Source organism: Carcharodon carcharias, chromosome 15, assembly GCF_017639515.1.
Source record: "Carcharodon carcharias isolate sCarCar2 chromosome 15, sCarCar2.pri, whole genome shotgun sequence".
Taxonomy (NCBI): Eukaryota; Metazoa; Chordata; class Chondrichthyes; order Lamniformes; family Lamnidae; genus Carcharodon; species Carcharodon carcharias.
The window spans coordinates 117,706,806-117,730,778 of NC_054481.1; the positions used below are offsets into that span (position 1 = coordinate 117,706,806).

General features: G+C 39.1%; 1 protein-coding gene across 1 annotated transcript in view; it reads right to left on the reverse strand.

Moving 5' to 3' along the window:
* skia (v-ski avian sarcoma viral oncogene homolog a) overlaps positions 1-23,648 on the reverse strand; it is a 187,624-nt gene extending 163,976 nt beyond the window's left edge. The window contains exon 1 of the mRNA XM_041206242.1: positions 22,345-23,648. Within this exon, the coding sequence (XP_041062176.1) occupies positions 22,345-23,253 (909 nt within the window). The 5' untranslated portion in view covers positions 23,254-23,648. The remainder of the gene's footprint in view (positions 1-22,344) is intronic.
* Positions 23,649-23,973: the final 325 nt, after the last annotated feature.

A 23,973-nucleotide genomic window follows, 5' to 3' on the forward strand; every position in this document is an offset into this window, starting at 1 on the left:
ACTCCAATTTCCCACCCTCTCCCCAGAACCTTTCAACCAGTTACTAATTAAAAATCTGTCTATCCCCTCTTTAAACTTATTCAGCATCCCAGCATCCACTGCACTCTGAGGTAGTGAATTCCACAGATTCATGACCCTTTGAGAAAAGTAATTCCTCCTCATCTCTGATTAAAACCTACTAAACCATTAGCCTAAAACTATGGCCTCTTGTTCTAGAATGCCCAAGGGGAAACATCCGCTCCACGTCTACTTTGTGTATCCCCTTTAGCATCTTATATACCTCAATTAGAAACCCTCACATCCTTCTAAACTCTAGCGAGTATAGGCCTAAACTGCTCAATCTCTCCTCATAAGGCAAGCCTCGCATCTCTGGAATCAATCTAGTGAACCTCCTCTGAGCCGCCTCCAATACAACTACATCCTTGAATGTACGTCACCGGATCTTCTTTGGCCAGCCCCATTGTCTCCTTCTGTGTTGGTGTAAATTCCACTGCCATCCTGGGTGACAAAATAAATGTCCTGCCAGCCTTAGTTGTCTCTCTATCACAACATCCCACAGGTGCCTCTGACCAGTTCCCTGTGGCACTCCTTTGTTGGCGATGCTATCTCTCCATTTTATATAGGCAGCACTGGTGAAAGATGTCCAACTTATGTGACACTTTTGCTGTTCTTTTCCATGTCTTGCAGGCATAGACTGCAGTTGGTACTACTATGGACATGCAGAGTTGCAGCTTCATGGCCATGTTGATTGAATTAGATGCCCAGACTGTGTGGAGCCGTTGAAAGACCGATGCTCTTTGCCGATTCTTGTGTAAACGCCAATCACCCTCCCTGGAGATGTTGCTTCCGAGGTAGGGGAAGTGGTTGACGTCCTTGATGTTTTGCTGCCTGGTGGTGGTGGAAAGACCTTGTTGCCGGCCAGTCATCATTGTCTTGCTCCTCCCACAGCTGATGTGTGGGCCAATCTTGGTGCCACTACTCTCAAGACTGCTGGTCATGTCTAGCAGCGCAAGCAAATCTTCAGTCAAGAAAGCAATGTCATCAACTGGTAGTGTTGCCACAGGATGCAAAAGTCTGCACTCATCATCGCCTTCCTCATGATGAAATCAATAATAAAAAGGAAAAGGAATGATGAGAGTATGCAGCCCTGCCGTCCTCCTGTAATGATGTTGAAAGGAGTCCATGGTGCCCGTGCTGGTCTTGATGGAGCAACTGGTTTTTCTTCACAAAGGGATGTTTATGATTAATAGGTTAATAATAAGACTTAGATTGTAAAATCAAATTTTCTAGAAGAGTTAATTTCACATATTGAAATTTTAAGAGTTTTGTACAATTTTTAATTTTAAAGACTGCTAGGAGATTTGGGAAATTCCACAATCTTGGGACTGTCCTTTTACTTTCCCACTTCCTCATCTGTATTTATCTAGCTAGTGTAGTATTAAAAAATGGGAGGGAGAACTCCTTTATGGGGAAGTAATAAACTCAAAATGCAAAAACATAGTAGCGTCGGAACATTTCTAAGAAGATGCACAGGATGTTTTTTCTGGCATCCACTATTAATCTAAACTTTAAACAACAGAAAACAAATGTTACAAAAACAAAAAATGAAGCATGTTGAACTGCTATTCCGTAACCATTGCTACTCTAGACTAAATATTTCAATAAAAACAGCCATTATTCAAAGCCACTATTTATTTATGTTTCAAATGATGCCTGTGAATAAAGCTTATTGTATTTTTAATCACAATATTAGGCTTTATTCACTCCACCATTTTGAAAAGTGTGGGTGTTTTTTTTGAAATGGTGGTTATCAGTCAAGCCCTCTGTAGAATGTCCATTCCTTTCTATTTTACATTTAAACAGCCAAAACCAAGGGGATTTATATATGTGGATTGCTAGCTGAAAAACTACAGCCTTGGCCAAAATACACTGAACATACATAAAGAAAACTTAAAATGGTGCAAAAATCATAGTCAACGGCAACAACATTAAAAAAAATTATCCCTCCCCAATCCTCAAACCAGAAGACGGATTTCTAATTTAAATTTTCCCATCACTTTCTAGCCAGTGCTAAAAAAAAACAATTCTTTTTGTATTTCCCTGTCATATTTGTGGAATGTTTACAAGTACATTACTGAGAAACAGCAGGGTCATGTTACAAAGTTCACCATAACCTACAAAAACACCACTGCCCCTTCCCCCAGCATTGGGTGATTACCGAGTATATTGATTGTTGCTTTGTACATTCTGTTCTACACTTGAACTTTAGGAGCCACTTGGCATTGAGGAATAATCACAAGCCATTCGCAAGGCTCAAATACCTACGATGCAGCAAAAAACCAAGCGATAAAATGTGCTCCCATTTCCAAGGCCAGAACTGATTCTGGAGTACAGCCAGGTGTTGTGCTGTCAACAGTATTGCTTTTACCCTGAGCACACAGAAGCCTCATTGCTGAGCTGGTCTACACCAATTAGACATCGTCGCACGTCTTGAAAACACAGTTTCAAAACAGGACAAGGGTACCCTTTGTCAGGAAGCTTTCATAATTCCATCCTCCCTCTTTCTTTGCTTAGGTTGACAGTCATGATGAACTTTGTTCTTTACTGAGTTCATCTATATTTACTGTGAGCTTTGTAAGATTTGGTGAAAGCCCAGAGAACAAACAGTGAAAAACAAAGCAACTTCTAGCAATTGCTCCTCTTAAAGGAGTACCAATACTGGACTCTCTGTTCCATCGGTCTATCAAATTAGCTCTTGCCAATTAAAGTGTTACGTTTAGCTTTGGAAGATTGACGTAATGTGTAAATCAAGTGTACTTTTGAAGTACACATTTACAATAGATAAATAAGATATAACATGCATTATAATAACTGTGAAACAGACAAACAGTATTTCATATTCCATACAATGGATTCTATTCACAATGCACAAGGTAAATATCTGTATTTTGTTAATATTTAACATTATACAGTGAGAAAGGATAAAAATAGAAATTACAATACACTCAAAGTGTGCAAAATTAACAAGCAAAGCTGCAATTTTCATTAAACTTCATTTGTTCTCACAATAAAACCTTGCTGCAGAATTTTGTACAACATTTTTGAAAGATAAACAATCAAAAATACACAGGTCTTAGATGCTCTGAATTGCCATTATTTTTGTTACAAAATTTACGGGGTGGGGAAGCAGAGCAAGTAACTTACGTGAGTCACATTAACTCAGAAAATGACTATAAGATGACTGGAAATTCAAAATATAGATGATCAAGAAATAATTGCTAATTGTTAATAGTAATTTATAAAAGCGCCAGTATAACCTGGCAATGCACAGGTAGCTGAACTGTCAATCCTGCTCCTCTCTGATCACTTGCTCACTGCAATCCTGAACTTACTTGTGCCACAACCATCTCCATTCTACATTGGAACATAAATATTTTGGATTCTACATAGTTTTTTTCTTCGAATATAGGGGAATCTGTGGCATAGTGGTATTGTCACTGGATTAGTATCCAAGAGACCCAGGGTAATGCTCTGGGGACCTGGGTTCAAATCCCACCATGACAGATGGTGAAATTTGAATTCAATAAAAACCTGGAATTACAAGTATAATGAAGACCACGGAACCATTGCTGTCATAAAAACCCCATCTGGTTCTCTAATGTCCTTTAGGGAAGGAAATCTACCATCCTTATCTGGTCTGGCCTACATATGACTCCTGACCCACAGCAATGTGGTTGACTCTTAAATTACCTCTGAACAAGGGCAATTAGAGATGGGCAATAAATGCTAGCCTAGCCAGTGATACTCACATCCAATGAATGAAAAATAATTTGCAAATCCTATTACATCAACTTGAAACAAAGCCTGCACACCGCTCAAATGGCAAGAACCTGATAAGACAATGAACAGGTTCTGTAAGGTAGTCAAAACTTTCTTTTGCAGGTCTAAAAGGAGCAGGAATGCTCCTCTGAGCCCCACAAGGGAAATATAGGCCATGCCCAGACTCCCAACCCATACCGAATTGCTGACTGTCCCAAATTCCTATCCCCGCATTTACCCTAGGCCTGGAGGGCAGCCTCTAGGCTTCCTGATTCCTGTGAACTTCCCAGTTTACTCAATCAGTGGCATGTTAATGAGAACTGGCCGTTAAAAGCAGCTGGGCCTCTTACCATCACTCCCGAGTAAGTTGGACATTCATTAGACTGCTGTCCCGCGCGGATTTAAAATTTCCATCAGTACTTTTAAATACTAACCAATCATATTTTTATTAGTGCTGATGTCTATTTAAGACACTACGTTGCAAAGCTGTTATTTTTAAGTAATAGACTTATGGTGGCTGTGTTTGCTCAATAGACTGAGACTAGATTACTAGAAACAAATCTTAATATAACCACAGCATCATATTGCATGTGTCTAGCCTCATCACCATGGTTTGATTAGACCAATGTCAGACAGCACAGACTGTGAGACTGGGGAGACGGAAGAGAAGACGCCAAAGATGTGTACATTTCAATATAATGAATAATGCAAACAGATGCTGTGCCCTTTGCACTGAAGAGGAAGGACAATGATCAATCTCCCCTCCTGCATTACCCAGCTACATCAATGAGCTCTATCAAAATATTTTTTATAAAATCTGAACACTGTATCTGTAAAAACATATTTCATCATCCTTTCTATAAATTTGAAGGTTGTTTTTTTACAAAGCAAAGTAGTTTTCATTAAGGTACTGCTGATAAATCTTTAATTTTGTTTAAAGGTTTCTTAAAACCCATCCATGTTTGTTTACTTTTGCTGTAGCTTGTTTAAAACTGTAATAAAATCTATACAAGATGTCTTTATGGTTTGGTACTGGCAGTGCAATGTTTTCAGTTTATCAGTAGTCCATCTACTGTAACAAAATTGCTCATTAGAATCTAGAATCAGAAGAAAACCAGTCATAGACTCAATTACGAAGCAAAAAATTCATTTTTAAGAGCGTCAACAATAGGTACTGTTAATATCTTGTTACATCAGTCTCAACGACATCCCTAAAGACTTAAAATGGATAAGATTATTAATAGCTACCTCATTTGGAACAGGTTGCCCAGTCATATTCAGTATTTATTACATTTTTTGGAGTAAAGCACATTTAATATCAGGGTCAAAGAATTGTGAGCGTATAGGGCAGGATCTTCCAGTCGGCGAGCAGGGGGTGGGGCCCACCCGCCGACATGGAAAATGACACAGGGTAACATCAAGTGGAACTCCAGACGTCATTTCCATTTTCAGGTTGGCGGGGGTGCAGCCGAGTCAGATGCGTGCCTGCTGACCTTTCTACAGCCTATTAAGGCCATTAGAAAACCAATTTAGCTCATTAATGGACCTGCCCATCCAACCTTAAGGTTAACAGGTAGGCCAGAAGCCCAGGCAGGCTTGTGAAAAAACATGAAAACTCATCCACTAGAAGGGAGAAGAACTGGTGGAGGACAAGGGTGTCTGTGTTTCCTGACCCCTACAGAAGAGATGGGGTCATCATGGGGCTGGCTGGCCATGATAGAGTTTAAGGCATCCAACACACTGAGAACATTAAGGATGATGTTATGTTCCTGCCTAATGTCCCTTCTCAGTTAACAGTTCATCTTGCTATCTGACATGTTGAGGGAGCTGCAGATGGTGTCACCAAAGACCTTTTGCTTTCCACCCCACTTCTCTTCCCTGACTCCAACCTCTCTCTTTTAATTTTCTGTTTTCATACATGCACTGTCACCTGCCCAGCCACAGCAGCCCCAAGAGGGGGAGAGAGAGAGAGAGAAAGAAACAGCTCAGCACTGATGAAGGGGCACCATCACTTGATCTGACATTCGCTGCCACCAGTTTAGATACTGGCAATGCACGTACATTAAGGGCAAATATAAAGTTGGGATCTGCATGTGGTGAGTCACCAGGCATGAGTGAGCTGCAGACATGCCTAGGTTTGTGTGCCAGCTTCCTGAAGGATGAGGTGTCAGATGAATTCTGCTGTAGGGGACTCAAGATGAGGATCTTGATGGGACGGCAGACAGAAGGACGTTGATGGGTATGCATACCGAGATTCTGGGCTGGGTGCAACAGCTGGCCTGTCAGACAGACTCCTAGCACTGTCAAGGTGCAGGAGGAGTCCAGTCCAGGTTCGCACAGGCACCACGAGTTTCCCCTCTCCAAATTCTTTGCTCCATCTCTCTGTCAAGCTGCAGACCAAGAGGCACTGTAACTGCAGTCCCCGTGCTTGTTGCAGCCTTTGTGTGGACAAGTCACCTCCTCCTCTGCCCTCCCCATGAAGATGCAGTGGTACTTAACACTGGAACTTACCACAACACTTCCAAGCTGGGGTGTCTGGACCTTTTAATGTTAGTGCTGGGTCCCTCCTGCAGCTGTACACACGATCTTTGTTAAGTGACGCTGCATGGTCTGAATTTGAAAAATGGGTGTCACATCAGCCGAAGGTATATGTAGTGTTATGTAGGTATATCTCCACTTCAGTTACTTCTGGTGCTTGCAGGGTATGTCTGTGTAAGCATCCTTCTCAAAATGGTGCGCTGTGTAGGACGTGCTGGAGGTGGCTGATGGTGCAGCACATACCAAGAGGTTGTCCAGCTTAAACTGATCAGAATTTCACACTCAGTAACTCTACGAAAGTCATGTCTAATATAAATTGATGTTTTCATATAGTTTTATATTACGGCATTGTGCAGCCAACTAAAAAGGGCACAATTGTTTAGCTAACATCCCAATGAATATACAATATTAATCCTGTAACAACCTGCAGTGTGGCCCTATTTAGAGGATTACAGGTGCGTCCCTACATTGAAAAGAAGATTGGCATTTATTCCAAGAGTACTGTGATCTAGGTCTGGATAGTAAAATCTATCTTACTATAGATATTCATGATTGAAAATGCATAGATAACATTTCAGAATATTTTCGACAAAAAAAAAAGCATTTGGAAATCAAAAATATGGAATTCAGTGCAGGACAGATTAATAATGATTTGATAACACTTTCAGGAGGTTTTGTCGGTCACTAGTTTTCTTGGAAGAAAGAGAATTTGTAGGTGGTAATAAAGATTTGCCAGAAGGTTAACCTCAATATAATAAACCAGTTGAAATTCTAATCTCACCATGTCCTTCTTAGCTAATCCATTCGGAATTGAGCCAAAAAAGGCTTGTTTTTGGTTTCCGCCCATGTAAATACAATAAAGCCTGGAAAAGAACATTATTCAATAATTACCCTCTTTCCCTTTTTGCATAGTGTTCCTTTTAGAAAGGACATTCCTAGGCCAACTTTTATTGATTGACAGGAAATATCAACAGAGACATCCTGAGCCAATTTGTGCAATCTCCTGCTAGTAATGCTGTACAAGGTTCAGATTCACCTTAGATTCCACCATTAGCTTGATGCAACTAGCATAACCTTAATTTAATACTCAATAACTGCAAAACAAGGACATCTGGAAAAAATAAGACCCAAATTAGTTTTTTTTAAAGAATGTTTTTAGTTTTTAAATGCATATCTTGGTAAAAAAAATGTGTGCAAATTGGACATTTAAACCAACCTCAAATATTTTGATCCCAGTCCTCCAAAAAGTTGACAACTTTTTCTCCACAGTACTTGGAAACAGCTCAAATATGGTATTCAATGATGGTCTATTTTCAATGCTATTGCAAGGCTCTTCTTAAAACTTCAAATAATGAAGTATCAAAAATAAACAACATTCTTTTGTTCAAAGTAATCACCAAGCCATTATGGATAACTCAGAAAACATCAGGTTTATTGCCCCACTCAGCTTGTCTTTACCCACGTCGATTTACTTTTCTATTGCCTCAACTTATAGCTTTGGATTTTTAATGCTCCCTTCACTCAAACTCTCCTCCCCTTTTGCTAGTTTAAAGTTATTTTCCCTACTCTGACCATATATGTCTGTATTCTCATTAGGAGTTTAGAAGAATGAGAGGGGATCTTATTAAAACATATAGGATTCTGACAGGGCTGATGGCAAAAGGATCTTTCCCCTCATGCAGGGAATCCTGAACTATAGGACACAGTTTAAAAATAAGAGATGAGGAGGATTTCCTTCTCTCCGAGGGTAGTTAGTACTTGGAATTCTCTTCCACAGTCAGCAGTGGAAGCTGGGTCACTGAATATATTCAAGACTGAGTTAGACAGATTTTTGATCTGCAGGGCAGTCAAGGGTTAAGGGAGGCAGACAGGAAATTGAAGTTAAGGTCACTATCAACATGACCTTACTGAATGGTGGAGCAGACTCAATGGGCCGAATGGTATACTCCAGCTCCCATTTCTTAAGATCTTGTTTTTGTTTTAAAGGCGCAGTCTAAGGAGTTTGCTTCAGCAGTGTCATTTCTGGTAAATGCAAACACACCCCTAAGGTAGATGTGTATCAATATATCGTAATCCTTTTGTTTTCACTCCTGACTTAGCTATTTGTGTCTAAACTGGATTTTAAGACATCCAAAAGCAGACTGCAGTGAACTTCCTCTCTAAATCCTTCAGGTGGTCCTCCAGAGATTTCCCTTCAGAGGTATGAATAGGCTTGATCTTCCATGCATGTACACTCTTGTTAGAGCAAGTCTGAAGGCTGCCTGTTAGCTTTTGTTTTCTGCCTACATTTCAGCCTCTGTTCCTGGGATACGGTTCATACTCTGACCTCCCTCCAGCTGACATTCTTATTCCTCTCCCATCTGTCTACCACCCCTTTGTGAAGTCCGTGCCTCATTTATTTCCTTACACCTGTCAACAGTTTTGTTTTCTTTCTTACTACAGTATTTTGTTTTCTTTACCATTCACAAAATGTTCCTCCATTCAATCTCATTTGTTGAAGTAAGGCAAACATGAAAAAACTCCTACTCGTGCCCTTGCTTCCATATCCCATACATCATGTAAACCCCATTGGTGAGAAAGGTCGTGAGAGCCAAGTCCTAGCCTGAATAGTCCTATTACCCCACAACTAATACAAAAAAAATCAAATTACCATTTCTAATTATTACATTTAATTTGATATATTGGTATGCCTTAGTCAATGATATACCTACTGATTGTTGTTATTCTATACCAACTACAGGAATAAGTTACATTTTAAGCATCCAAACAACACAAAAATGTTACAGTATTTTAGCGTACACATGTTCAACAATCCTTCACACTCTAAACTGGCTTGTTTAACCATGACTTTGGGGCAAATTCTGAGCATAGCCTAGGTAGTTCATTACTGGGAGGGAAAGTGGAAAACAGATTAAGAGGGTTAGTCACCCTGGATTGTTTTGGTGCATCTAGTTGTGGAGTGCCTGGTTCAAGACTGTCACTTACATAGGGAGCAAGTCACAAATCCAAGGAATGATACGTAGCACATGGAAGCTGAAATAAAATATAAAACTATATACCACAAAGTAGCAAATACAAATTACATTCAATATAAGCATAAAAATGCATCCATAATGAAAGAGTTTTATCCACAGAACTCCCTATTGATAATTAGAAAAATGACAAAAGAATATTTTAAATGCATTTTTGAGTGTGGGAAAAGCAACACATCAAATTTCTAACAGCAGATTCAAACTTCATAAAGATCTTTTAAAATTTATTATTCCCAACTCTCAAAACAATGGTTCATCGAACATTACATAAAACCACCCAGGTCTCGAGTAGACTTTCCAACCACATTATTCTGCTAGGCTCAAAAAACATTTGACAATTTTGCACAGTTGATGCTGAATATCTGAATAAGTGTGTCTTATTAGATTAAAAGCAATAAGTCACTATTCTGTCTAACCATAAAAAGTCTTATCCCATCACCCTCTCTCTTCCAGCTACTTACATGGGAGTGACTACATGCATATGTGTGTAGGGGGATGGGTAGGAAATAATTTTCAAAAGTGAACCCTCTCCAACACTGTCACCCAGCCAGATCAAAATATTATGACAATAGACACCTATAATGACTCTTCTGGGAAGAACCCTCAAATGCGCTTTGTGGGTGACCTTTTTTTTTAATGCAGTTCAAGTTAATCTATTTGTAATTGATGGTATCATCAGGAGTCTTTCTACAAATGAACTTTGCCTCCTGTTGTCAGCCAGAACTAGATGCCTGGGCTACCGAAGCATGACTCTCTCCTCTGCTGGAGGAGGCACGAAAGCCTCCACTCAATGCAAGTCATGTCACGGACTGAGAATAAGATGAGAATCTGTATCTGTCCCCATTCTGTGGCACTGGAGTTGGTATTTTACACAAATGGAATTTAGGATAATTAGTTTCATTGCATTGAGCATATAATTTCAATAAACTTTCAGTCTTTGTTTCATGATGAAAAACTTTCGTTTGACCAAATCAACTGTCAGCTTACTCATGCTTCACTTTAAAACTATACCAGTATTTCCTCAAATACACTTTGGAAAGCACTACGTTTTGGATTCCACCTTCCTCCTCGAACTTACAAGTGCAGAACAAGTATGAACTACTTTTATCATACAAAAACTAGAGTGGCCACAAACATTTCATGCATTTTTCATGAATGAATGTACTGAATTTCTGGAATCTATAGTCTGCAAAGAAAGTTTGATAAACAGTGCATGTGTCTGCTGAACATCAGCTGTGATAAGTAGTTTTCAATTTATTTATAATACATAACTATTGCAAACTGTTCACCTCGAATAGTGGCTTGAGCTTCTTTGTTACCTCCACTTGAGTTACAAGAACCACATAATCTGTATGCTAATAACAATATTTCGCCATACAGGTCAGGAAATGGTTAAATCTAATGACAGACTCAGGGCTGAAGTCTCTTAAGACATTGATCTGGAAAGCCATGCAGAAACCTGGCAACATCACAGCTTCAATACAATGCTTTGAATGGAAAACCTTTCATGAGCTGCATGTGAAATGCTACCCTCCTCTTCACTTCTTTAATATTCAAATAGTCAAACAAAGAAAGAATAGGAGATTGGGATACCCTGGGAATTCAGTAAATCTCTCAATATTTTAGTTCTTCTCATATGTTAATTTCCAACTATGATAGAAAACTTTTGGAACTTTGTGATGGGGGTGGACCGAAGGTAAGGTTTAAAATTAGATTTCATTTATATTGAACACATGTAATATGGAGTAGTAAGTCATGTTTTTGTGTTGCCCAAATACTTCTAAAGAACATAGCCAAAAACATGAACGGAATTTTGAAAAAATATTCTAAAATACTGTAATAACAAAAGATTTTGCCTACCAATCTACCCAAAAGCAGCTACCATCAATATAACTCCTGTGAAATCATTGGAATTTCCCAAAATTCACAGGGGTAATAGGATTAAAATCAATTTCCGAAATGAGCAGAATTGGCCCTTTTAAGTTTCTGATCATTCATTACTGAAGTGCAATAATCTTGATCCTGATCATTACACTTCAAAACTACCAGAGAATGCAAATTACAGGCCTGTGCGAAGCTGGTGGCAGAAAGTCTTACAGAAATGGTTTCCAGGATACATATAACGGATTACAAGATAAAGCAATTCTATTTTACTGCTCAAGTTAGAATTAATCAAGTCTCGACTTCTAGGGAAAAATTAACTATAGTAATTTCAGGGCACCCTCTAACTGCAATGGTATGTTGCATCCTAACATTATGATTTGAACGAGAGCTACCAAAAATATAGAATCAGCACAGAAGGAGGACATTCGGCCCATACACCTGTGACAGTTCTTTTAAAGAACATTCCAATTTGACCTACTCCCCTGCTCTTTCCCCAGCAAAATATTCATTTTCAAATATCTATCCAATTCTCTTTGGAAACTTACTACTGAATCTGCTTAAGTAGACATCTTTCACGTTATAGATATGTTATGATATAAAAAAGGAAAAGTCAAATCCCTCTTCTGGACTCTATTTGTACGATATAAAGTTCATATTTTACAGTCCTCTTTTGCTACACTGCCAGGTATACTTCCCATTTTTTGTGATATGAAGTCTCCTGAGCATCAATCATTTTGATTTTAAAAGTAGACTCAAGTCCTACATTAAAACTGGAGAATTATTAACAAGTTATTACTGAAAAGTGACCTTAAATATGCTCAGAAGATAATAAGGGAATGCAATAGATAGAAAGCATGAAAGCAAGCCATGGGGACAGAGGTTTAAACTATTAAAGATAAATTTAGGACTAAAATAGGAAATTTTTCACATATACAGAGCAGATATGAAACCCAAGAAACATACTTTCTGGTCAATTGACCGTCTTTATCCATATTTATCTTGCGATCCTACATATTGTTTGTGGTGGCAAAGCAATGCCATTTGCTTCTTTCAATGTACTGATGGATCATAAACAGAGTGGGTAAGGTACAATGAGGTTAATAAGAAAAAAAACTGTGGTAATTCATTTTGTGGTGTTAAGGGGTTATAAAAAGAGAAAACTACACATAGAAGCCATTTTAGTATAATGCAAATATAAAGCACAGCAATCTATAGTATTAAGTTTCTGAAAGTTTTTCTTGAAATTGAAGCAATTACATTTAAAATAAAAACATGGCTACAGTTAGGAGCTCCGATATGATCCCGACATAATTTTGCCTTAAGGTTTCTGTCCTTCCCCACCCCACGCCCCCAGCCCCACTTCATACTGCCATCTGGGATTTTCAGGCACCTTAGGGGTGGGGAAAACTGTATCATCAGGGTCATATGTCAGTGCCCCCAGCAACGCATGGGAATGAAAACTGACATCGCCACACAAAGGCCACAGTGGCTGAAGCAGCAAAATACTGACAGAATGTCTGGAACGTACTGCCAGCATGCTGCTGTAGTTAAGAGAATTTTACCAACTAGCGCCATAAAGTAACACGTGACTTATAAGCTTATTGAATATCCTTCACAAGCTAGACAGACTGGCTACCGACTAGGGTTCATAATATTGTCCCTGGCAGACACCATTGCATAACTGATTCAAATCATTTTTTAACTGCAGCTCACATAAAGTACAAAGTCATAAAAGCAGGGTCGCAGTAACTAATGCACAATGTTTTCTGTGTGATCACTGCACTACATCGTATAATCTTGGACAAGGTAATAAATAAATAGTACAATGAGACTACTGTAGAGAAGTCCATTCACTCACTACCATTTGCCAGTACTAATGCTGTGAAGTATACAAATAATAAACATACGTAGTGAGTGCTAAAACATATCATACTTTTCAAAAAAATATTAATGATCAACTATATAAAAATATTTCACTAAATCTATCCCGGCTTAGAAGAGCAGCTTTTTCTTTTACCACAAAATGTACCATCCTAAATATAATTGTTATACACCTTTAATCACTCTGGAAACAATGATTCCACTGGAATTATATTGATGGTAGCTGCTTTTGGATAGATTGGCAAGCAAAATCTTTTGTTATTGCCGTACTTTAAAATATTCTTTCAAAATTTCATTCACATTTTTGGCTATGTAAGACCATAAGACATAGGAGCAGAAGTAGGCCGTTCAGACCATCGAGTCTGCTCTGCATTCAATGAGATGGCTAATCTGATAATCTTCAACTCCACTTTCATGCCTTTTCCCCATAACCCTGATTAAAATTACTGATTAAAAATCTGTCTATTTCAGCCTCAAATATCCAACCTCTACAGCCCTCTGAGGTAAAGAATTCCACAGATTTACTACCCTCAGAAGAAATTCCTCCTCATCTCTGTCTTAAATGGGCGATTCCTTATTCTGAGATTATGCCCGCTGGTTTTAGACTCTCCCACAAGGGGAAACAACCTCTCAGCATCTATCCTGTCAATTCCCCTAAAAATCTTATATGCTTCAATAAGATCACCAATTCATTCTTCTAAACTCTAATGAGTATAGGTCCAACCTACTCAACTTCTCGTCATAAGAAAATCCTTCCATACCCAGGATCAATCTAATGAACTTTCTCTGGACTGACAATACCAGTATTTCCTTCCTTAGATAAGGGGACCAAAACTGCTCACAGTATTCTAGGTGTGGTCTAACAAGTGACTTGTATAGTTTTAGCAAGACTTCCCTATTTTTATACTCCATTCCCTTTGAAATAAAGGCCAACATTCTAGTTGCCTTCCCTATTACCCACTGAACTTGTATGTTAGCTTTTTGGGATTCATGCACGAGAACTCCCAAATCCCTCTGTGCTGTAGCTTTCTGCAGTCTTTTTCCATTTAAATAATATTCAGCTCCTCCATTCTTTCTTCCAAAATGCATAACCTCACATTTTCCCACATTATATTCCATCTGCCAAGTTTTTGCCCTCTGTAGACTCTGTGTTATCCTCACCACTTGCCTTCCCACCTATTTTTGTGTCATCTGCAAACCTGGCGATAGTACATTCACTTCCCTCATCTAAGTCATTAATATACATTGTAAATAATTATGGCCCCAGCATTGATCCCTGTGGCACTCCACCAGTTTACAGGTTGCCACCCTGAAAATGCCCCCCTTATCCCAATTCTATCTATTAGTTAGCCAATCCTCTATCCCCCAACACCATGGGCTCTTATCATATTAAGTAGCTTTATGTGCGGTACCTTATCGAATGCCTTTTGGAAATCCAAATATATTACAGCTACTGGCTCTCCTTTTGCTTGTTAACTCCTCAAAGAATTCTAATAAATTTGTCAAGTGTGATTTTCCCTTCATGAAGCCATGCTGACTCTGCTTGATTATGTTATGCATTTCTAAATGCTCTGCTATAACATCCTTGTAACAGACTCCAACATTTTCCCAATAACAGATGTTAAGCTAACTGGCTTATAGTTACCAGTTTTTGTCTCCCTCCTTTTTTGAATAAGGGCGTTACAGTAGCAGTTTTCCAATCTTCTGGGACTTATCCAGAATCTAAAGATTCTTGGAAGATTACTACCAGTGCATCCACTATTTTGTGTAGCTATTTCCTTTAATATCCTAGGATGCAACCCATCTGGTCCAGGGGACTTATCGGCCTTTAGCCCCATTAGTTTCCCTAGTACTTTTTCTCTAGTGATAGTTATTGTATTTATTTCCTCCATCCTTTTTGCCCCTTGATTATTTAGCATTTTTGGAATGCTATTACTGTCTTCTACCATAAAGAATGATGCAAAGTATTTATTCAATTCCTCTGCCACTTCTTGGTTCCCCATTATTATTACCCCAGCCTCGTTCTCTATATTCTTTAAAAGTATTTGGACAACATAAAACTATGATTTCTTACTCCATGTTACAATACAAATGAAATCTAATTTTAAATTTTACCTTCTATCCAACATCCTCTGGAAAAAAAGTGGTGCGGCACATTCTGAAGAAAACTAAATATGCTTACATCAAATAATCCTTCCGAACCTATTTAGAAAATGGTTTATTGATCATATTTTCTTTGGGGACAAGGGATGAGAAATAGTGTTTCGTAGAGAAAAAAAATAGAATAAATGCCCATGTCAAAACCCCCCAAAAAACATGAAAATACACAACGACCACACCTCAACCCCACCAGCTGTACCATCACTTATCAGACTTGAATTGTACGATCCTCAGTTTTCGGTATCAATTCTACTATCCTGAAGGCTATGCTTAAAAAATGAATTCTTGCTGGCTCCAGCAACAAACAAAACTCTAATAAATGTACAACACTATTCCCAAGTTACCAGAGCTCTTTCTTCAGCAGGCTGTAAATGAAGATCTGTTTTTGTTACATTAAAAGAAAATGTTTTAACATTTATTTTCTATGTCTTTAGGTATCCATATATACACCATAGCTCAATGTTTGAGGTAATAATGTATTTGCAACGCGATCAACCAGCAACTTGCCCTCTTGGTGCAAAGAATCCAGTCAATCATCCATACTGTCAAAATTATTTGGATTTAACACCAATCCATGGATGAAATGGACAAAATAAAACAACTGGATCCCTGTCCTGATCCTTTTGCCATCAAACCTTAGGATGAACAGGTATAAACGTCTGTTAAAAAAATTAAAATATATTTACCATGTACCACAACCCACTGTGATTAAAGCTTCCTGTAATTATTTCACCCACAGATGTGTTTAGGTGCCCATTATTGGAAGAACAGGATGTATAGAACAGAATATATATATTTACTTTTGCTTCATTCCACAACCTTTATGGATTTTTCCTCAAAATTATAATTTGTCATCAAATAGAAAGTGAACACACACCAGTTTTACTTCACACTTTATCTGTCAGAAAATGCCACAGGATAAAATGTGATGACCAGGAGGTGACAGGTTAGATCCCCAATCCAGGTTTAGTTAAATAATCTCAGCCAGAGCATTACAGTTGGCCTCAATGTCCCTGGACTAAGGAAGTGAGGAAAAAAAAATCAGCCACGAATCAAGTTCCTAATTTTTAGTCACTGATCTCTGCTAAAAAGTATGCTTTTACAGATATTGGGTGAGGACAGGATCAAAACTAACCGGTGCTCCCCTAGCCCAATAATTCTGCTAACACTCATTGTCTAGCCTCAAAATGAACAATGTCCACTGAGTGAAGTACCCAAGGAATTGATACACATGGGATTGCACCTCAGCAATATTCAGACACTTCAATAAAAGGAGAGGAAATAATTGGAGGAAACAAATGACTTTCCTGTTTGTTTTTCTTGTGTCCTCTTCTGAAGGCTGTGTAAAGTTGCATGGGTAACAAACATTTTCTGGTACCTTGCCCAAGTGTCCATCATTCATTGCCCAGTTTTGTTCTCATTTGACATCCAATATGCACAACTAGCAGCATTACCAACAGGGGTTGGAATCCTAGTGAGTCATTTGAACTATCTGCCGGAAGCTGGAATACTCTAAGGTGGTATTCAGTAAGTGACAGTCAACTAAAAAAGTCACCTACAACGTCCAAAATTAAAATGAGATAATCTTGCATAAATATGCATTTTAAGGACAACTTGCAATTGTTGGTAGTTCATTGCAATAGTGCCCTGTGTTCATACTGGGCAATTAAAAATCACACATCAATTGATGAATTTATGGTGAGGTAATAAAAAAAATTAGATCTTGAGCTCTCAGGAATGGGATACAATTCTGCAAAACTTCAGGCAAGTTAACAATCTGATGTATACTGCTCACTATGAAATCTCCAAATTCCCTTGGGATTGTCAATGGCTGTTTGGGCTGTCAATGATTGCCCTCTTCAAGAGATTAAAGTTCACATATTCATACTCAAATGTCATTTTACTACAAATGTTACTAAACAGTAACATATACAGTACTTCCAGTCACAAGATACCATCAGAAGAGTGATGAAATGTTTTTTTTTGATGGCCTCAAAGAAAAACAAGTTTTTTCCCCTTATTGTGAGAGCCCAAATTAAACCATCTATGCTCTCTTTTAAAAGAAAATCTCATTAAGTGTATTTTGTTTTAAAATTTAGTCCCTTTGGGCTAATATGACTCTTGTGCATGCTTGACAACTACTGTGTCTCTCCCATATCCCTCTCCCTTGGGCAGAAACAGTTATTTCCCAGGGGCAGATTTAAAATATTCCCATCACCCTTGCAGAACACACACACACGCAAAACATAAGTAATAGGACTTGCTTCATCAATGTAGGGAAACCTGAATTAATAACTCTGTGACTTAAAAGATCAGATTTGTTTTAGTGACTAAATACAGTCAGTTCTACTTAATTCACTAAAAGCCTTTGATAAGCAGCCTACATTAAGGGGCATTCATTTTCTAAAAAATAAAAATTTAACCCACTTCAATACATATACCCAGTAAAACTGCACAAGAAACTATTACGAAAATTCAGTAACATACAATTTAATGAAGCGATTCATTTAACCTGTTAAAAAGTCAAAACAGTTTCAAACACAACATAGACAGGGGCATAACATGATTTATTTGTTGGCAAATTCCTCTGTTTCTTGTCAAACTACCTAAGGATGCAAATTTCACAGTTTTGATGGGTCTGCAGAAAAGTAGTAAATTATCAGCAGATGTGCCACATAATTAATCTGATGTACTTCACACATGAACCTAGCTGCTAATTAAAACCCTACATATAATTGACTTCATTTACATATCACTGAAGCTTCACAACAATTACAAATTCTTTACAAATACGTCTATACACTAAATATTTAGAGGAACGTATGCTGGAAATAAATTTCACTTAAGACTACATATAAACTTAAAAACCTTCAATCATCAAAGCTAGATCTGGAATTACACTTCACAGCATCCTGAAATGCACCGAAAAGAACGAACGCATTAGTATCTCAATATTTCATCATGTTGTGTTGTTTAGTTTGTTTTCAAAACCACTCCTAATTGTATGTAATAAGTTTAAAAGAAGTGAATTTCAACCTCTGCTTTAAATTGGGCCATGGTAATTTAAGAAAATATCGAAAAGCTGCCGAGGTAAGGGCTACCTCTTTTGATCCAAAAAAGAGCCAATATTTTATCACTGTAACTCTTGTGGCATACTTCTGACAAATACTCCAGTAACCCTGCGAAGCAATTCTGGAATGTCTGTGCAACACAAACGTGGCTTCTTAACTAATCGAAGACAAATGATAAAAAAAAAATTAAAATTAGGAAATTTCCCTTCAGCGCCAGCCATACTGGCTTTCAACATATTTTAACACCAACCCCTCCCAAAATGGTTAATTCACAAGGTTGCAGTTAGGGTCATTCAAGTTCTTTTAAACTCGAAAAGTGGAACACAGAGGCACTGGGAAGTCACCACCCAAAATGTCTTCAAACTTAGGAATTAATTTTTATACTTGTGTTTCACACATTATACCTAATATAATATATATATAATATAGTATTCTCCTTTTGGTATAAAAACTACTTCAGGATAGTTAAGATCAGGGTTCTGATGTCTTCTTCCTGGGTCATGACAACCAGAACAAACCCTACCAGGGCTTCTTTGTTTTCTTTAAATTTTCACTCATGTAAGATCATATTGTAAATCCACGCCCTTTATTCTCCAGAAAATGGCATCCTCTGATATTACTTAGTGCCACATTTAAAATAAAACTTTTTTTTCTTGGTTGGTTTGAAGGCGGGTGTGATCCTGAGCATAAGCAAAGGGGGGTTTTCAAAAGCTTGCAGGGTAAATGCTCAACACCTTGGGAGGGGGAGTGGGGGAGGGGGCGGGGCATTGGGTGCACCATGTTCCAAGGCAGCACGTGCGTCCCTGGGACCGTTGGGCCGAGCGCGCGCACAGGCGCGAGCGAGGCACCTTGCCTGGCGGCAGCTACACCAGGGCTGCGCTCGTGAGCCGCCGCGTGCTCATGGTGAGGGCGGCCTATCAAAGACGGCCTCCCCCCCCCCCCCCCCCCCCCGACCCCCACCCGCCCGATGGGAGATAAACTTGCGGTTGTCCGTGCTTTCTCCTCCAACGTGGAATTTACCGCCGACTCTCCATTAGGAAGGAAATTAGGACGCGGGATTATACGAATAATCCTCGGCGACCTCTCTACCCGTCGAAATGTCACCGGCTCTGTTAATTTTCTTTTGGTAAGAGCATCTGATATCCACCCCCTCCCCCCAACAAACACTGGGTCATTATAAAAAAGTCATTAAATGAAATCCGGAGGCAGCAATACCCCCACCACATATGTAATGGGTGTTTAAAGAAAATTATTTCTTAAATCGACGACGTGTGAAGGTGGAGGAACAGTGGTGGTGGTGGGGGGAATTAGCTAGTGTACTGAGCATGCGCCATTCCGGTTACGTGGTGTACGTTTTGGGGCGGGGTTTGTGACGTCACTGGGGTCCCGCTGCAAGTTTCAATTAGGTCACCTGACGCGTTGCGAATAGTATCAGACAGTGGGGAAAAAAATGTCAATCTTTTAATGTTCTTGCAATTATATATAAAACTTACACGAGTCTTGGTACGGGTGGGAAGATAGATAAGACTGAGGGTTCTTTGTGTAATTGTAACATCTGGAAGAAAGGTGTTCTTCACCCCCCAATATTCCAACCTGATTATGGATGGATGTGTCAGGCTTTATGACATGATGGTAAAAATGTATTTTAGCCATAGTGCACTTCAGAAATTAATCTTTGTTCAAAAATGTTTTTACAATATAAATTATAGATATTAATTCCAGCGCCAGCACCTTAATTATTCAAAGCCAGAGCGCTAAAGCCTTCTAGGAAGGTCGTCTTTCCCACACCCACCCAAAATGATAGGGTGCCAATGGGAAGATACACATCTATTAAGAATCGGTGTTGTGTTAAAATAGGTACGAAAAATAGAATTTCGTAAGGCAAAACTGGAATTAAGACTTTGAACCGGTTATTTTACACATTCTCGCCATAAACTTTTACATATAGGGAGGGGAACGCATTTTTTATGGGTTCCTATCTTGGTCAATCTAGAGTTACATCAACTGTGCGTGTGAGAACTCAGGCAGGATTCAAGTCTTATCTTGACAAAGGCCGTACATCCAGGTTTCTCAACACTTCTGCACATTAAGTTCTCCCTCGTTTCACAATATCCACCAGTCTCATTAACCACAACTTCCTGTCTGTGTTGCACGCAATCTTTCCATATTTTCTAGCGGGGCCCTCCAGTGTGCATAGTAAAGTGTGTTCCTAATACGCTTCAATTGTAAATCAAAACTCTTCGATTTACCCAGCAAATCGAAGATTCCTTTTTAACAAATATCACATGGATATCCAAAAAAAGTAACTAGAGTCCAGAAGTCGGGTAGTCGATTTCTTAATGCATCGATCTGCGCAGCGAGTAATCTCCAAAATAACTGCTTCTGTAGTTGTCCCTTTAAAACTAGTAAGAAATATCGGATTTCGCCCAGTTGGCACAAAGGGGTACTTTATTTCCCTTAAATGTCTGTTCACTTGCGTGATTTAATAATGTACGTTTTTGCAAAGTATGCAAAACGATCCTTCACGATGGATTAGCTTATTTAACTCTTCAATCAGACCATTTTCGCTTCTTCAAACCACTGCTTTAGACCACAAGTTACTTGGGGGTTTTGCTTTTTCTATACCCAAGAAACACTCCAACTTAATTCTTCAAAATAAACTGTCTTCTTTCGGAAACCTTTCTCCTCCAAAGACTTAAGCAATACAATCCAATATTCCTTGTACAGCTCACTATTTTTCTGCTTACTGAACGCACTGTAATTGCTCGGGCGATATGTACAGTATTACAGCAGGGACAAAAATCCAAAAGGCGCGAGGGAATGAATTAGCCCATTGAAAGTCAAACAGCGTACTTGTCAAACAACGTCCCGAGTTTGCTTCGTCGGCTCTTTTTTTTTAAATTCATAACAATTGATGCAGATGAACAGTTGAGCGTTTCCTTTCAATTCAGTTAAGAGGTAGCCCAAGGTTCACGGCCGTAACCTTTACCCACGCAAAAAAACAATCAATGCAGTGTCTGCTAGCTCCTGTTTGGAAATCAGGATGAAAGGGGGTGGGATGGGTGCTGACAGAGAGAAAAAACTTTTTTAAAAAATTACAAACTTCTTTCATTTCTATATGAAATAAAGAATGAAATTCGAATTGGTAGGTTAGTGGCGTACTTTGAGGCAGAAAAGTTGGCAGTCATTCACGAGTTTTCAATCACAACATTGTATTCAGCACACATTCGCTTCAAACTTATTTTTATAATTTAGAATAAACTGCCCAGACAGATTCAATATATATTCTTGAGTCCCATGTACATTTCCAGATGAAACGTGAGCAAAGCTAAGCACAGCCGTGATAATGTTGAAATCTAGTTTGACTATAGATCGGGTTAAGCAGCTTCCCCGGTTTGCCTTTTGGCATTAAATATCCTCAGGATGTGCTGAGTAGATGTGGATTGGATTAAAACAGTGCCCTACACAGGCCATGCAGCACATCTCACAAAACCACTCCCACATATTAGTGAGCAAGGAAACACACACCCTTGTCTGAAACTATCACAGTGAGCAGCCCGTTGTCAACTTAATGCTTCAATTTAGCACGTCATTATCCATAATGGATAATGATTAAAATAGGTACACCTCCAAGTATTTAAAGATATTACTTCCACAATTAATGATAAACTAAACTCTAGAAACTGCTTACAAAACCAGGACACACAATACATGCGTGTCCAGTATCTCTGCTTGTGAAACCGAAAATGAATTATTTAACTTTTTATAATAGTTGATAGAAATTATGTTCAGTTCTGAGTCGTTTTTATTAGCGCCTATGATGGGTTTGAAAAAACCTGAGTAAAAGATTATATTTAAACATTTTCAATACTAGTTTTGACTTTTCTATATCATAGTGGAAATAGTCAACTGCAACAACCTATCGTTAAAGGATGTTTCAAGTTAGAGAAAATGCTCACCCTGGGTGCTTTTCTTTTGTATTTGTTGCTGTAATCAAATCTCTCTTTCATTTCATCCAGCAACTGTTCCAATCGTGCCTTCTCTTCTTTTGCTGTGTAATCCTGACTCAAAAGGACGTAGGCTCTCCAGTTGGCCGAATCGAAACCCCAGTGGCAGGTTCTGTTTTCCAATGATTTGTGCGAGTGTACTACAAATTTGTGAGGAGGGTACATAAGCCTGCAGTCCATGCACTGGATACATGCAGCATGAGGGTTACCATACAATTCAGGCACAAAGAGTCCCTTGCACTTCCCAAAACACTCATGGTATACTTTGAAGCTTTTTTCTGTGATCTCTAACTCAATGGTGCTGGAGTATTCTTTTTTGCAATGGGGAGGGTAGGTTCCTCCGTAGAGTAAGGCATTGCAAAGCCTCTCTGCGTCTGTCTTGGTGATCAAGCCACAGGATGGGGCAGAGAAAGGCAAGATCCCCATGACTTTCAAGATCTCCAGCTGGTCTGCCGTGCATCTAGAGCAGTAAATATGTAATTCATCACATACTGAATTGATCTGTTGGAGAGAAAAATCTCGAAGCACAGAGTTCAGGATCTGAGGCAAGCAAAGCCTCTTCTCCCCACCAACCACGAAACAAGAAATGGTTTCCCCTTCCAGAATGGTCTCGCATCTCTCCGTTGATCGGTCCGAGGGGATGAAGAGGGGTCCCGGCATGACAGGAGGGGGCTGTATAGGTAGATGAATTATCTGATCTGTCTCTTTCCCAGTTTCCTTTTTGTACATCATTTCGTGAGCCCATCGAGCAGAGAAAGCCGCCGGTCCTCCAAGCGAACTCATACTGCTGAGATGAAACTGCTTTAAGGTTTGCTGGAGTCCTGGATGAGGCTGAAAACTAGATCTTGGTACAGTCTCCATGATTTCTGGCCCCAAAAAGCACACCCGTTTTGTATAAAATCAGATAAATCCTTCTTTAAAAAGCCACGGCGTCCAAGTTTGCCCCACCACCACGGACAAAATTAAAGTAGCTCATGAAATCCAGTCTCTAAGCGTGGTGTGTTTCTGCAGCACTCTTGCGTTCAAACATATCCACAATTGTGCCCTTAAAAAGATCTCTTCAAACAGATGCTGGTTGAACCAGTCCTCCGAAATACAGTCCCCAATTGGTTTTAGACTCTGTACTTTGTTTCCTTTTTTTCTTCTTTTCAGCCCTCTTTTTACGATCTGCAAGCGTAAAGACGCGGCACATCCACACAATACGACCTTGCAGCTCAGACTGCCTTCTCCCCTCTGTTTGTCGGCGTCTAGGTCAGGCATTGAATCTCAGCCAAGAATGCGTCTGCCTCCCCCAGGGCTCTTCCAGGAACCAGCACACTGCCCACCGATTTCAACAGCAGCCTACAAACATGCAATAACTAGTTTCACAGACCATTGGCTTTTAAAACTACAACGCAGAAGGGAGGGTTTTTTTTCCCCAAAGTTCACTCGATATCATTAATTATCAGGATTAGTCCCCAGCAGCTTTCTTCCACAAAACACGTTCTATGTTTTACAGATCATCAGCTTGATGCAATATAACGTGAGCGGGATTTTTTTATCTTAAGATGTCCAAACAATTATACAATGATCAAGTATTAA